The sequence below is a fragment of the Tauraco erythrolophus genome, chromosome 6, assembly GCF_009769465.1.
Source record: "Tauraco erythrolophus isolate bTauEry1 chromosome 6, bTauEry1.pri, whole genome shotgun sequence".
NCBI lineage: Eukaryota > Metazoa > Chordata > Aves > Musophagiformes > Musophagidae > Tauraco > Tauraco erythrolophus.
Window position 1 is genome coordinate 31786895 of NC_141470.1, and position 14961 is coordinate 31801855.

At 38.5% G+C, this 14961-nt stretch overlaps 1 protein-coding gene across 1 annotated transcript; it reads left to right on the forward strand.

Moving 5' to 3' along the window:
- Positions 1-4198: 4198 nt before the first annotated feature.
- Positions 4199-13141, forward strand: LOC104378470 (photoreceptor outer segment membrane glycoprotein 2). The gene is made up of 3 exons (XM_009985494.2): positions 4199-4779; positions 9078-9324; positions 10805-13141. The coding sequence occupies exons 1-3, from the start codon at positions 4199-4201 to the stop codon at positions 11069-11071; spliced, it is 1095 nt and encodes a 364-aa protein (XP_009983796.1). The 3' UTR covers positions 11072-13141.
- The last annotated feature ends 1820 nt before the right edge of the window (positions 13142-14961 follow it).

Here is a 14961-nt window from a genome sequence, read left to right on the forward strand (position 1 = left end):
TGAAATAAATCTCTTAGCTACGATTAGAGATGAAAGAGAGATTAGCACGGGCAGGAGAGTTGAAGTCTTCTCCATCTCCATTGGTAAGTCAGTGTAAAGACAGAAGAACAGACATCAGGAAATCAGTACTTCAGTCTTCCTCAGGATGCCTGATCCAGATATTTCTTCCCCTGTACTTAGCAAGTTAACAGTTTCGAGATCCTGTTCTGTCCTCTGAAGCAGGTTAGTGGTTTCTTTTACAGTAAGTCACAGATAGGAATGTATGTTTAGCTAAAACGGCAGATTTTAGTGAAATTGGCAAGATAAGATGTGGTTTGTTTATGACACGATTGCAAGCCAAATTTCTTGGGACAAATAATAAGCAAATATTATAAACAAATAGATAGCTGTGCTATGTCTTGCTCTATGTAGCTAAGGGAATTTGATAGCAAAGGAACAGGTAGGTAGCATCTTGGGAGCAAAAAGCTACAGTATGCTGACAGAAACTGTGTTTGAAGTGAGTTAGAAAAGGAAAGCTTGACAACAGTACCAATAACATGGGAGAGATTTCTGCATTTATTTGGCTGCTTCTGTTGAAAGAAGTATTTCTCCCTTCATAGAATAAAATCCAGCTTGCTCTACCATAGCTGGGGAAAAAACGTCTGTGTATGTACACTGCATAACTCTAGAGTGGCTCATGTACAATGGTGAGGTGTGTTTTTAAGAACTTAGATAGAGGTGCTAGTTCCACTGAACAGCCAGGAGTATTTGTGGTTTTACAATAATTCAAATTTCTTTATGGCTAGAATATCACAGACAGTCTCGAATTTACACCTTCCAAACTCAACAATACCTCTTGAATAGATGAATTATAAGTAAAGGTAGAACTGTTTACAATTTCAGTTCAAATATTAAAGCAAACGATATATCGGAAGTAGGGTGTTGTCCGTGACACCATAACTGCATGCGTGCCTAACAATTTATAGAGGCCTTTTGCAAATACATACATGTATTTCACGGAAATGAACAGTGAGTGATGCAGTCATATATGCTGGCCGTTGAATATGAACCACGTATCAGGAGCTAGGAAATTTCACAACAGATTCTCTGTATTGGGAGCTCTGAGACCTGAGTATCAGGGGCGAATAAACCTATTTGCAGCAGCCAGCTACAGCTATTTAAGTTCAAGTCATGAACCGCTTAACTGGTGAAGCAATCAAAGATACTGTCTCCGGGCTTAGCGGACAGGCTGTCAGCTGAATTCATATGGAGGCTTAATTCTGTGCCAGCAGAGCGTGATCTTTTTAAATGAGCTCTGAAGGATACCACAGAAGAACAGCATGAAGGAAGTGTTGTTATTTTATAAATGCCTGTTGTCTGGACTTGTTTGTACGGAGGTGTCTATCGATAATCAGTATTTCATCATGATAATCATCTGATTATCACAATATGATCACAATCAATAGTCAACCATAACTTATAATCAGCCTTAACAATCATTACAATTAGAAGCCCGTTTTTAAAGTCAGAGAGCTGCTGGGCTCAACACTTTTGGAGTTCAGATTGGTAAGGAAAAATACTATGCATTTTGCGCACTATTCTGTGTATTGTACAGAAGATACACAGAGATGAGTAATTTTAAGGGGGATGAGTTTGCTCTGTAAAAGCAGCAGGAAATAAATGTAACATGGATGAATTACATCTCAAAGGCATTAAAATGTTTTAATATTCAAATGCATGAAGATATATAACTATATTCCAATATGAATGGAACAAGCTATTCCTCACCTGTACAAACAGAATTGGTTCCTTCCCACACGTATAGGTGAAGACGCTGGGATACCATTACCTTTTTAAACTGTACAACAATCTGTTAAGCTTCATTGCAGCCGTGAAACCTTTAGTGAGTAGGTGTAGCCCTACTTCTGTACAGCTTGTCTGCAGGTGGTTTTCATGCTGTTTTACCAGTGCTGATACCAGTTTTATTCAGATGAGGTTAAGTAGTAGAGTCCACTAGCTTAAAAAATATTATACAAGAATAATGCTGCTTACACTTCTCTATTTCCCTGAATTTACAGTGTTATGTTTTCCTGTTTATAAATGACAGTGGTAGCATCCCAAGATGCTACCTAGTGGAATTGGATGACTGTATAATCATATAAGTATATAGTTGTATAATATAAAATCATTCTAATGAAAATTACTGAATTAGTACAAGACCATGCTGAGAGCCGGTTTTCTGAGGAGGAAAAAATGATCTTCATATACCTCCTCTTGTTGAGGAGAGGCAATCACAAAGCATCAGAAGCACTGAAGAAGGGTCAAAGGTCATGGTTTGATCCTGAGGTACTGCAGCACAGTTCTACATCAACATCACGTACACCAAAACCACATTGTCTCCAGCTCTAACAGGTTTTAGATCTTGGATGTTACTAGCTACTTTCTGCCTGTAACTGTGATATAACTGAAGAAGTGCAAAGAAGTTAGTAGTAGTGTTGCAGAGAAGCAAGGCTAAAAGTGCTGGGAAAGACGGTATATTTTCTTATATCCACTAATAGCTGGGGAAAAGAAGACAGACCTTGAAACACAGAAGTCCTCTGTCAGCTGTAAAACTCTGAAATAATCAGATTTGAAACTCAGGGTGGGGGAAGTCTCTATGAATACACTTTATGCCCATCGCTGTGATCTTTGGAGAGAAAAAAGAAAAAGTCTGTAGATCACATGGGAAAGTTATTAAAGGACTGTTAATAATGGAGGAGTAGGTGTATGAAAAACAAGCTAATAAAATACACAAAATATAAATTACTAAACACGTGAGTAGTTTCCTGTCATGTTTCAAATGATTCCCCTTCAAAAAAATATTGCATCCCTTGGGCTGCAGAGTCTTCTTCAGATAGGAGAACAGAAGCAGTTCCAATGGGCAGTGAAGAAGTCAGGGTTATTGCAGAAAGTGCAACCAGGAATGAAGTTTAGGATTCTCACTGGAATATGGGGGACTCAGAAAGAAAACCAGTCTACAGGTGGTAGGAGGGTTGGAATAAGGTGTGATTGTCACAGTTCTCAGGGAAAGAACAAGCAACTTCAGCTGCAGGAGCAGAGGTTAAGACAGAAACAGTGATTCCCTAAGGATTAAATAGGCCTCATTTGATACGTTACGCTATTCCAAAAACTGGTTTTTTAATAAGAACTTTCAGAAAGGAAGGGCAATCAGGTACAGAAAGACTGCATCTTAAACTGCTGATTTTTTTCTTAAGGTGTGAAGATGTTCTGCTTTTTTTTGTAGCGTGATATGTTATTTCACAGAAAAATGGTACTGCTTTTATGCCAGATCAAGAGGAAAAATGCAGTGGAGGATGGTTTATTCACCAATAACATATTCAAGTCATAGCACTTAAAAGTTAATAAAATTTTTTATATATTTTCTATAAAGCTAAACACAGTCATTGATAGTTTAACTATTTGTTGAGCATTTTGTGCCTGTGGATAACCAGTCAGTTCCCTCTACCAGAGTAACTATATCTTAGTAGTGTAAGTGTAGGAATAATACTGCTTTTTGCTGGCAAAATCATGTTTTACTGCACATAATTGATTAAATGACTAAAAATATCCATAGGATACTGTGTTTCTGGTGCTATTTCCATGGGTTTTTCCTTATGGAAAAAAGGCTTATGTGATTATGATGTACAGATCTGCTTGTTTGTCCTGCTTGTTCAACTTTTGAACACAAATCCGATCATGACACAGTAATGTAAGAATTACAAATTCCTAGAATCATCAAGAAAATATAGGCAACAATTAGAAGGGAAAGGCACCTTGAGTCTTCTGGAGGGAAAGACAGCAGATAGCTCACTTCTAGACATCAGAAAGTCTGCACAGAAAATTGCTCTTGACAAAAATCCATAGGAGTCCAGAATTCATTGGTTCTACTGTTCACTTGTTTTTAATTGCTCTAGTCCGTCCTTAGAATTTTATTTTTCAAGTGATTCACAGTGTATGACATTTAAGCAACAAATTTCACTGGGGCCCTCCCTTGGCAGGACTAAGAGTGCATGAGGCTGCACAGGAAGTTTTCTGTAGTCTCTATAAATACCTAGTCAAACAGACAGTAATCTCTCTCTCTCTCTTCTTCAGATGTCTACTGCATGCCTTGGATACATGCTCCTAATCAGTTTACGAGCTTTCCTTGACCTACGCTGCTTTTCCAAATGCTGATCTGACTATGGCTGTCCTCAAAGTAAAATTCACCAAACCTAAGAGGGATAAATTGGCTCAGATCTTATGGATCCTCAACTGGCTTTCTGTAGTGAGTGGGATCATTCTCTTCAGTCTTGGCCTCTTTCTGAAAATAGAGATCAAGAAGCGCAATGAAGTGATGGCAAAAGGGGACATTAACTCTGTCCCCAACATGCTGATCTCTGTAGGGGTCATAGCATGTATCATCAACTTTCTAGGTGGCAAAATCTGCTATGACTGCTCAGATGCCAACAAGTTCTCTCGATGGAAACTAGTTATGCTCCCATACATTGTATGTACCTTCTGTTTTACCTTCTGCATCCTAGTGGGTGCTCTTATGTGCTATACCATGAGGAATGAGCTGGAAGAGTCTCTCTATCTGGGACTGAGGGATGCTATTAAGTTCTATAAGGACACAGACATACCTGGACGATGTTTCTTAAAGAAAACGGTGGATATGTTACAAATTGGATTCCAGTGCTGTGGAAACAATGGCTTTAGAGACTGGTTTGAAATTCAGTGGGTATCTGCTCGTTATCTGAATATGGCTTCCAAGGAAGTTCTGGAGTAAGTATTTACTAGTCATAACAAAAAAATTCTAGGAGAGAAGCTCATGCAAGAAGGCAAAGTAGAAGCTAGTTTTTACTGGACGTTTGTCTCTTAATCAAAAACTGTAGAATGACCACGTTACTCACAAAATATGCTAACTACAAGCACGATCAAAAGCTGCCTTTTACTAACTTTTTATGGACACTAAGCAAAGCAAATTTATATCCTTCCTTTTTTAATGCAGTGAATTAGCTACCTCAAAATTTCAGTTATAGTCAGCTGATAATGGGAAAAAAAAAAAATTGTACTACCGCTACATTGCACAGTCAGTCCTATACACAGAAAGACCTTTCTCCTTCAAGATATTAGACTTTGCAAACCCAGGTTCAAATGTATATATTCACATGTGAGAAACTGCCAGCACCAGGTACACTGCATAAAAAAGGAGAAAAACCCCTGAAATGTTTTGGTGGTGGTGGTGCTTCACATGATGTAGCAATTGTGAAATTATACATTCAAAAAGAAGAGTCTGGTAATTCTTACAGTCAACAGAAAAGGTAACAATAAAAAAAAATTAAAAGTAGACAGTCCAATATTTTGTAATTCTTCTAAAGCTGAAAAAAAAAACATGTCCACTGACAAGAGTGTAGTAGCTATATATTCCTGGGAAAGACAAACACAAAAACCTTGACTGGCATTTGTCAAGTGCGCTGTTTTGCTGAACTCAAAAAACAGTGACAATTCAGCCAGAGAAAGGGAGGCCAAAGATCTTATTTTCACGGAATTCACAACTTGAAATTGCCATGGTAGCAAAGCATATATAGAGAGCTGAAACTATACCGGAGGACAGGACCTAGGAGAATATGGACAGGAGAGTGTCAACATGCAGAATGCAATTGGCTGTGGAAATAAAGGAAGCTTTATACAAGTGTTCTCAAGGGAGAAGTTGGGAAGCAACAGTGACACGAAGGAGACTAACTCAAGAGGTGTTTTAAATCCTGGTTCTACACTGAATAGTGACATGACAACAAAGATGGTTCACAGGAACTTAAGAGTAGTACCTTATTGTGAGGACAAAAGTAAAATATACTGCCTTTTATTTCTGTGAGACATGCAGAAATGGTAATGTTTTACCCAGGGTCTTAGCTAAACTGTTTTCTTCTATGGGGTCACCTGTGCTCTGCCATTATTTTGAAAATACACTGTCAGTTAATTTTTGCCCTGTGTAGGCAGATGATGCCAGTGACACACGTGTGAGGGAAGTAATTACACTGCAGATTTTCTTTTATTGAATCTAAATTGGGTAATTCCATCTTGATTGCTAGAATCCAAGTTGGTGCTGTATAACCAAATTGTACTATGATTTTCAAAATCTGGTAGTGAAACATTTGATACGAAATCGTTGGAAGCAAAGTCCAGCTGGTAATGTTCAGCAAGGATGGAGAAGGAACTAAGTATTTTTCTTGGTTTCATCTTGTACTGTATGTCAGTTAGTACTTGGTAGATTAAGAGGCAAAGCAGACGAGAACTGACATACTGTCAACTCACATGTAACCTTTGCAAAAATGAACTTTTCACCTTCATGATCCTTTTCCCACCTCGCTCTTCTATATCTCCATTGCCAACACCACAATGTAAAAACAAATGGAGAGAATCAATGGGAATGGTAGTAGGAGGATGAGGCAGGTTACAGTGGTACAATCACATCGTTACTTTTGTTGGGTAAAATTAATCTTTTTATAGTCTCAAAAGCAAGTTCTGCCTTACAATACCATAACAACTTCCAATTGCAACAACAAATAGCAGGGAATGTCCCACTCCCTCAGCTCTGTTACTAAGGTCTTTCCTTCTAACAGGATCAAGATGTATCATTCTTTAATTTGCCACTGGTAGAGGAAACACAATGGCAGGAGCATATAACTCAAGCCTGGAAATTGCTATTGTTGGCAGTAGAAAGAAGATTCCTCTTTATAACATGTGGCAGGAAGAAGAAAACAATAATTAAATGGATGCTTGGGATGAAAAGAACAGCTTAAGACCTAGTTTAAGAGATTATATTTTAACCATTTTAGATGCTGTACTATATTTGGATAATGTCACTGAAACACACAGGGCATTTTGCTGGCCCATGTAAAAGCTTCCTTTTCACAATGTGCCAGCCTTCCTCTCCTCCCTCTTCAGTTTCTTTTCTCCTACTGCATTCGAGCCTTCCATTTTGTACCTCTCTGGCTCCCTTCCTTGTTTCCCTCCCGGTGAGTGGTTTTGCCTATGCCTGTTACACTGGTTGCATGCTTAAGTCTGGTTTCAGTGGAGTATTTGGGTTCTTTTGCATTGGTGTTGTTTTGTTGTCATCACCAGGAATACGATGGCCTCAAAGAGAAGAGCTAGATTTTACCCGCTCCTTGGTGCGAAATAGCAGATGAAATTCCAGACATACTTGGAAAGATCTTTGAGGAAGATATTTTTGACAGAATGTTAAACAAAACAAAACACACCACCACCACCTCCTAAAAAAAAAAAAAAAGAAAAAGAAAAAAGGGGAGGAGGTTGTACTTAGCAGGCCCATAGCAGTAAAATGAAGGCAATTATTCTGCCATCCCAGCACACCCACAAATACTGAGCTTCTCAACAGCTTATGTTTCTTTTGAAGGATACATTTAGTCCCAAAATGCTGGAAGAACACTAGATTACAGAGCTTCTGCTGCTTCTGTTCATGAGCTCCTTATGGGGACTTCCTTCCCTTTAATTTAGATCATCTGTAGTGGAACAGAAAAACATAATTTGTAAATGTTAATAAATGAGGATAAGTTTGTGAAAATCTTAAAATTTCTACTATTAGCAAATAGTGAAAGCTGGATATCTAAGAGAAAGTTGTCTTCCATGTATTCTGGCTCCCTAACAATGGCCAAAGGCCATGGGCTTCATTAAAACAGGCCATGGTTCTCCCCTGTGGGGCTATCTCAGGAAATAACCCTTTTGCAATGAGCATGAAGGTACATACATGCTTAGAGGCTACTTCTCCAAACTGTGAGAGTATCGCTCCACATCTTATATACTCTCCAATTTCTGGGAAATCTATTTCTGAAGAGCCAGCTTGGAAACAGAAGTCCTCACAAGGACATGCTAGCTAAAGAGCAGGTAATGCAGAGAAAACGGATGTCAAGGATTCTCTTGATTAATCTGAGACTGTGTTCTCTTTCCATCCTATGATTTTTTTTTTCCTCCCTCCTATTTCTTTATCTTTCTTTTCCCACTTGTTTTTCTCCTGATCTTGTAAGGGAGGGAAAGGAATTCAGAAATAAACACAGTTTCAAAAGTTACAAAAAGTATAGTTACAAGTAGTAGAAATTCCCTCTTGAATTAGTCTCAAAACATGCTGAACTAGCCATTGCACATGGGTACAATGACAAAATGCCAGCGGACAGCTGCCAGTGGTTCCTGTGGCATACAAAGTTGTTCTTGTGTTAGGTTCTCTCTTAAGGAACGCTTATCATAGAATCATAGAATGGTTAGGGTTGGAAGGGACCTCAAAGATCATCTAGTTCCAACCCCCCTGCCATGGGCAGGGAAACCCTCCACCACACCACGTTGCCCAAAGCCTCATCCAACCTGGCCTTGAACACTTTCAAGGATGGGCCATCCACAACTTCTCCAGGCAACCTGTTCCACTGCCTCACCACCGTCAATGTAAAAAATTTCTTCCTTATATCTAATCGAAATGTCACCTCTTTCAGTTTAAATCCATTGCCCCTTGTCCTATCACTACACGTCCTTGTAAAAAGGTATCTGCTGATACCAGATTATGTTGAAAATCAATCCAGAATTAGTGAAATACAGGGTTTCTAGGGCCACAGCTTCCATTAGAGTTCCACCAAGACAAACAAGTTCAGAAATTGTCTTTAGTATTTTCAGTGGAAAGATACCTAAAAAGGCGACATCTCCATAAACACTGAATCCACATCTTGCATGCACAGTACCAAGAACCACCTGAGATAATTGTGCTGATACCACACTGAAGAAATACAGCAAATGAAAAATTTAGTTTTCCTGCAGTAAGCAACCTTTCCAGTTGGAAATACATTCCCATTTTCCTTTTGTTACGTTGGAGAGGCCTATTTAGAATCATAGAATGGTTAGGGTTGGAAGGGACCTCAAAGATCATCTAGTTCCAAACCCCCTGCCATGGGCAGGGAAATCCTCCACTACACCAGGTTGCCCAAAGCCTCATCCTTTGCATTATGTCATATTATGGAAATCATACACTATGTGCTGCTGATACCAGACTTGCAATGCCTAAACTTTCTGTCCTGTTGCAGCCGTCTAAAGAGCAACGTTGATGGAAAGTTCTTGGTGGATGGAGTACCCTTCAGCTGCTGCAACCCAAGCTCCCCACGGCCCTGTATCCAGTACCAGCTGACAAACAACAGTGCTCACTACAACTACGATTTTCTGACAGAGGAGCTCAATATCTGGGTGAAGGGGTGCAGAGAGGCCCTGCTGGATTACTACACAGCTATTATGAGATCCATTGGTATTGCAGCATTGCTTATTTGGTTGTTTGAGGTAAGTCTCATAAAAATGGTCTGTGTCAGATTAATCAGGGACTTCTTGCTCTCTAGGATGGGAAACAACTACAGTGTTCCATATGAAAAGTGCTTCAGTGTTTAATATAAAGTCCACAAGCACTTCAAGAATGTTGCAGGACTTCCTTTAGTATAGACAATTTTCTCAAAGTCTCCAGAGCAGAAGAAAATCTCACTGAAGATGAGAACTATTAAGAATGATATATATAATTCCGTATATTTACAGAGCTTTTTCAATAGACTACGGCATATTCCCTTCCCTGAAGCATTTATGGGATCAGATACAGGATGATGCATGCAGTGACACAACTGCAAGGAAATTAGGTGAGGAAGTCTGAGGGTTGTTTTAAGTTGGTTTTAACAAAGAACATAGAAAATGTGAGCAGGCCTTTGGCTGAAGACATTGATTTTATTTATAGTAAAAATTGAGCGTAAGTATTAATATCTCAAAGCCTCCTTTTTACATTACATAGCTTCACCATATAGACAGTACTTGCAAACACAGCATACATTCTTAGATGTAGGTTAGACTGCTTATTATGCAATCAAAATGAGCACATCACAGGCAAGCATATACCCCTGCAAAGATGCAGTCTTTCTGCTGGCGTCTGTAAAGAAAGTTGTCTGGATGTTGTCACCTGCAGGTAAAGGACCCCCAATGACATAGGCTAAAATACAGTTTTCTTCTCTTTTTAATAAATTTTAGTTTTCTCATTACTGCTCTATTGTATAAATATTAGCATTATAATTAAAATAGTTCACAACGGTCCCTCAAGCAGCGCAAGATGGGGTGGTGGTGCCAGAAACAACAGGGTCTGGCAGCACATGAAAAATCCGTGAGCTGGGTCTCTGTGCTCCCTTAAATGCTGACAAGCTGGGCACACTGATCTCAATTCCAACACAACTATGAAAGTGTGGCTTTTTCCTAAATTTATACTTGACCCTCTACTATAGGCCATCCTTCTTAATTTCTGTGCATTGGCATGTAGGGCACATATGGCATATATATGAATGATTAAACTCCTTGGAGGAAATACCAATTTAATCAAGGTCAGTGGAAAAAAAAACCCCACAGAAATTAACAGACTACAATTTAATTACTTTTTTTCCCCAGTGACTGATGGTTCTATTAATTGATCATCCATTCTACATCAATTAGTTGTAGTTTCTGAGGCTGCATGTTCCCAAGTAATTCTAGATATTTATGTGCTAATAACATGTAATTGGGAATGCTACCTGAAGAATGGAGAGACAATCAATCAATCTCTCCCTGGTATTTTTCTTCCTAAAAAATGTAATTAATTGGGAGAATGGTTAGATATATTGCTGGGATAAAGAATTTGTCTGCTTTACTCAGCATGCATTATTAGGCCTGTAAATACACAAGTCAGAAAGCCAACAGCGGTAGGATTGAGGCTGTAATTTAAACTCACTGTTTAACCATTAACTGTTTCTTACAGCTCTCTGTACTTATTGGTGTCCGGTATCTACAAACAGCAATGAAGAATATCCTTCTGCTAGGAGATCCGGAGGGTGAATCAGATGGTTGGTTACTAGAAAACAGCTTTGTGGAAACTGCCAAATACAACATCAGTATTATTAAGAACCTTGGCAAAGCCAATCAGATCTCCACTGTCTCAGGCATGAACGACCCCAACATCGATGTTCAAAACACAAACTGTGGCAAAACCAATGTTACAACAAAATCTATCCCAGCAGCTAGCTAAGCAAGTCTTCAAAGAAATGCCATCACGAGTGTAGCTTTGACATATTACAGTCTTACCAGATTTTTCACTGGTAGGAAAAAAAAAGGCAGAAAAGCTAATAAGATGATTGAACAAACCACAGACTGGTCACAGCTCCAAAAATGCTTCTTTGGCTGGATGTATTTTTACTCATTCTTGAGAAATCCCTAGTTTTCCAAACTGCACAAAACAAATCTTTGGAATTTTCCCCACTTTCTCTCTCTTGCTTACATACTTCTGTCATGGTCTGAATACATTAGAATAATCATTATGCACAAGCAAATGTTTCAGACAGGATGAGTCTACATTTACTAACATACAAATGTATCAAAGTTTATCGTTATTGTCATTACATGTATAGAAGTCCCAGCAGCAAGGAAATCCTAAAAGAAATTATTACACCGTAGAAAAAGATCCTTTAAAAAAAAAAGAATGTGAAATGAAAACTCTTTTAGTCCAAGCTAGGATAGGGGAAATTCTAGCCCAATCATACATATATTGCAGCCCTTCTAAAAGAACCAACTAGCTAGGTGAAATTGAGTTGAAGGCAACAAAAGTTAGCATAATGTAGTTCACTCCCCACCCCCAAACAGTCTGAAGTATCTCTTCATTTTTCTCACTCCATAGCTTAGAGAAAGGCAGCTGCCATACCTCCCTGAAAGTCAACAGGCACTGCTGAAAAGAGTTCTCTGCTCAACAAAACTCATTGACAGCTCATGCCGCGATATTTAAAATTCCAAGTAGCCCATGAAAGCACAAGTTTAAAAACAAGCAGATACTTCCCATAAAACAAATACTGATGATCCTAGATATTTAAAAGTCACTAATTTCAATACTACTTACATAGATCCAGGGGCTGGAAGATAAGAGGTTATTTGGAACCAACGAAGGCAAAGATGGACTGACGGATCTCCCGTCACGTTCCTAGTAGAGCACTCTGCAACTTTGTCAATGCATGGAGTGAAAGCTGCCTATATCTAAGACACATGTAGTTACAGGATGCCCTCTGACTGTAATTCATCATTAATAGTAAGCAGGAAAAACATACTGATACAGAAGAGAGGATGAAAGACCAAATATATTTTACTTGTTACTGTTGTGAATAATACATTGGCTGAATATAACTTTGGAAACCTTGTGCATTCTTTGTGTATAATCAAGTAAAAGAAGTTATATCACTGGCATTCAAAGCAGAACTATTCCTGCTTCTGAAATTGTGCAAAAGTAACAGTAAAAATTCCTTTACCTGTCTAAACAATGTTGTTTTCTATAACGCTAGAATAAGCAAGAATTATACTGTAAGAACATATTGTAAATGAAGTGTGTGATGTAAAAATCTATACTGTAATTCAAGCAGGCTATATGCATGATCATAATTTCAAATGCAATTGCTTCACTGCTTAAAATTTTAGGCCTATACTTCACTATATTAAAAATAAAAATAGGCAGATGGAGTCTCTCTGCAATAGCAGCCTGTAGCAGATGTTTTGCAAAAGGCACATAAGAGGCAAGACCATTAGAAAATAGTTCTTTCCCTGACAAAGCCTCCTAATTTCCAGAAAACAGCAGTTTGGGACTTGGTATGACAAAGAGCATATTAGTATCAGTGTTTTAATAAGTCTCAGTGGACATTTTTTTCTATAAGTTTGCATAGTATTTTTTTTTTTAAAGCCAGTCCTGGTTTTGATATCCAAAACACTTAGGACAATGAGCTTCAGACTTTAATTTTTCACAATTCAATTCTGCATTCTTTGAAAAACTGCTCCTTTTTGCTTGTTGACTCCCTTACAACGCAATCAGGTATCCCCTAATTCTTGCTGTAAGATGTAACTGATGGTCATTCCTTATTTATTCCCTCCATATCATTCCTGAATTTACAATCCTCTATTATAATCTCTCTCGGTCCTATCTTTCCAAGTTGAAGAAGTTGGCATTTAACCTTTTCTTCTATGGAAGTTGTTTCACATGTTGTAACTTTCATCATTCTTCTCCATTTATTATTTTTAAATGAACAACACTGTGTAGAGATGAAGACATCATGAACTAGATAGGAATTCTTAGGAAAAGGACAGAAGACCTATCACTGTGTGCCCTTTTGGCTGTTTCTGAGCAGAGATATCATTTTCACAGAACTATCCATAAAAATACTAAGAAAATCTTTGGTATGAATATATTTGGGGTGCTGGTCAACAGCAGGTTCAATGGGAGTCAGCAGTGTGCCCTGGCAGCCAAAAGGGCAAAACACATCCCGGGGTGGTGCATCAAACAGCATAACCAGCCAGTCAAAAGAGGCGATTATCCCACTGTATTTAGCGTTGGTGCAGCCTCACCTTTAATACCGTGGGCAGTTCTGGGCCTGACAATTTAAGAAGGATGTGAAGGTCCTTGAATGCATCCAGAGGAGAGCAACAAAGCTGGTGACAGGGCTGGAAGGAATGGCCTGTGAGGAGCGGCTGAGGACTTTAGGCTTGTCTAGTTTGGAAAGAAGGAGGCTGAGGGGGTGACCTCATTGCTCTCTACATCTTCCTGAGAGGGGAGAGGGAGGTGCTGATCTCCCTGGCATCCAGTGATAGGATGTGTGGGAATGGTTCAAAGCTGCACCAGAGGAGGTTCAGACTAGACATTAGGAAGCATTTTTTCCTAAGAGGGTAGTCAAATACTGGAACAGGCTTTCTAGAGAGGTGGTCAATGTCCCAGGCCTGTCAGTGTTCAAGAGGCATTTGGACAATGCCCTTAACAATATGCTTTACCTTGGTCAGCCTTGAACTGGTCAGGCAGTTGGACTAGATGATTGTTGTAGGACCCTTCCGACTGAAATAGTCTATTCCTAACATCTTGTAGTAGAACAGTTTTGCATAGCTACATTAATTTTCATTTACCAAAACTGAATCTTCTGTTATTATCTAGCCACGAAGTTTCATAACAGCCTCCAAAAAACATTCAAAATAAGCTTTTTTACTGAATATCTTTGTATCATTGGCAAAATTTGCCACTTTATAATTTCCTTTTTCAGATCACTTCTGAAAATGCTGAAAAAAACCCATGCAGATTTCTGTGAATCTCAGTTGTTAAGCTTCTTCCATTGTGAAAATACACCATTTTATTCTTCTGCTTTGTTGCTGAACCAGACCTTCCTTTTTTATCTCACGACAACTTTCTCTAATTCTGTGAGTTAGTTGGTGAATTAGATGGAGGACACTACTCAAAAGTTTTTTGAAATCAACATTATTACTGCCTGGCTCAACATCCTCATCGTATTCATTAATGTCTTCGAAGAATTAGATTTGCAAGCTGAGATCTCCCTTTACAAGGACTGTGTTAACTCTTCCCTTTGCAATGCCTTTACCTATGTATCTACTTCTATTCTTCATTTCAGTCACTTTGTCCACTGTAGAATTAAATTTAACTGGTGCATAATTCCTTCAACCATTTCCAAGAGCCAAAAATATTACTTCTGCATGGCAGTCTGTTGTGGTGGTGGTGCAGTACACTGAGCACAACAGCGTCCTGAGCCTTACCAGCAGCAATAAAATTAGCTGATACATACTGGAAAAGAATGAACACAAAGTTGTAGTACCTTGAGAGATCAAGGAGACAGTCATGTACTGCAAATTAATTAGACTTTGCAACAAAACATGATTTTTCAAAAATACTTCTTTTTTTCCAGATGAGTATGCAAAGTGCCACATGCATCAGTCAATACAATTTTAGTCCATCTACATTTGGAAAAACAGTTCTAGACTGCTCAATTACCAAAAAGTGTAAGATAATCAGAATTAACTCAGAGAAAAATAGAAATTATTTCTGTAGATTTGTTTCATTAGGAAAAACTGAATCAAGAGGACTAAGAATGTAAAAATTTAAAAATTTAA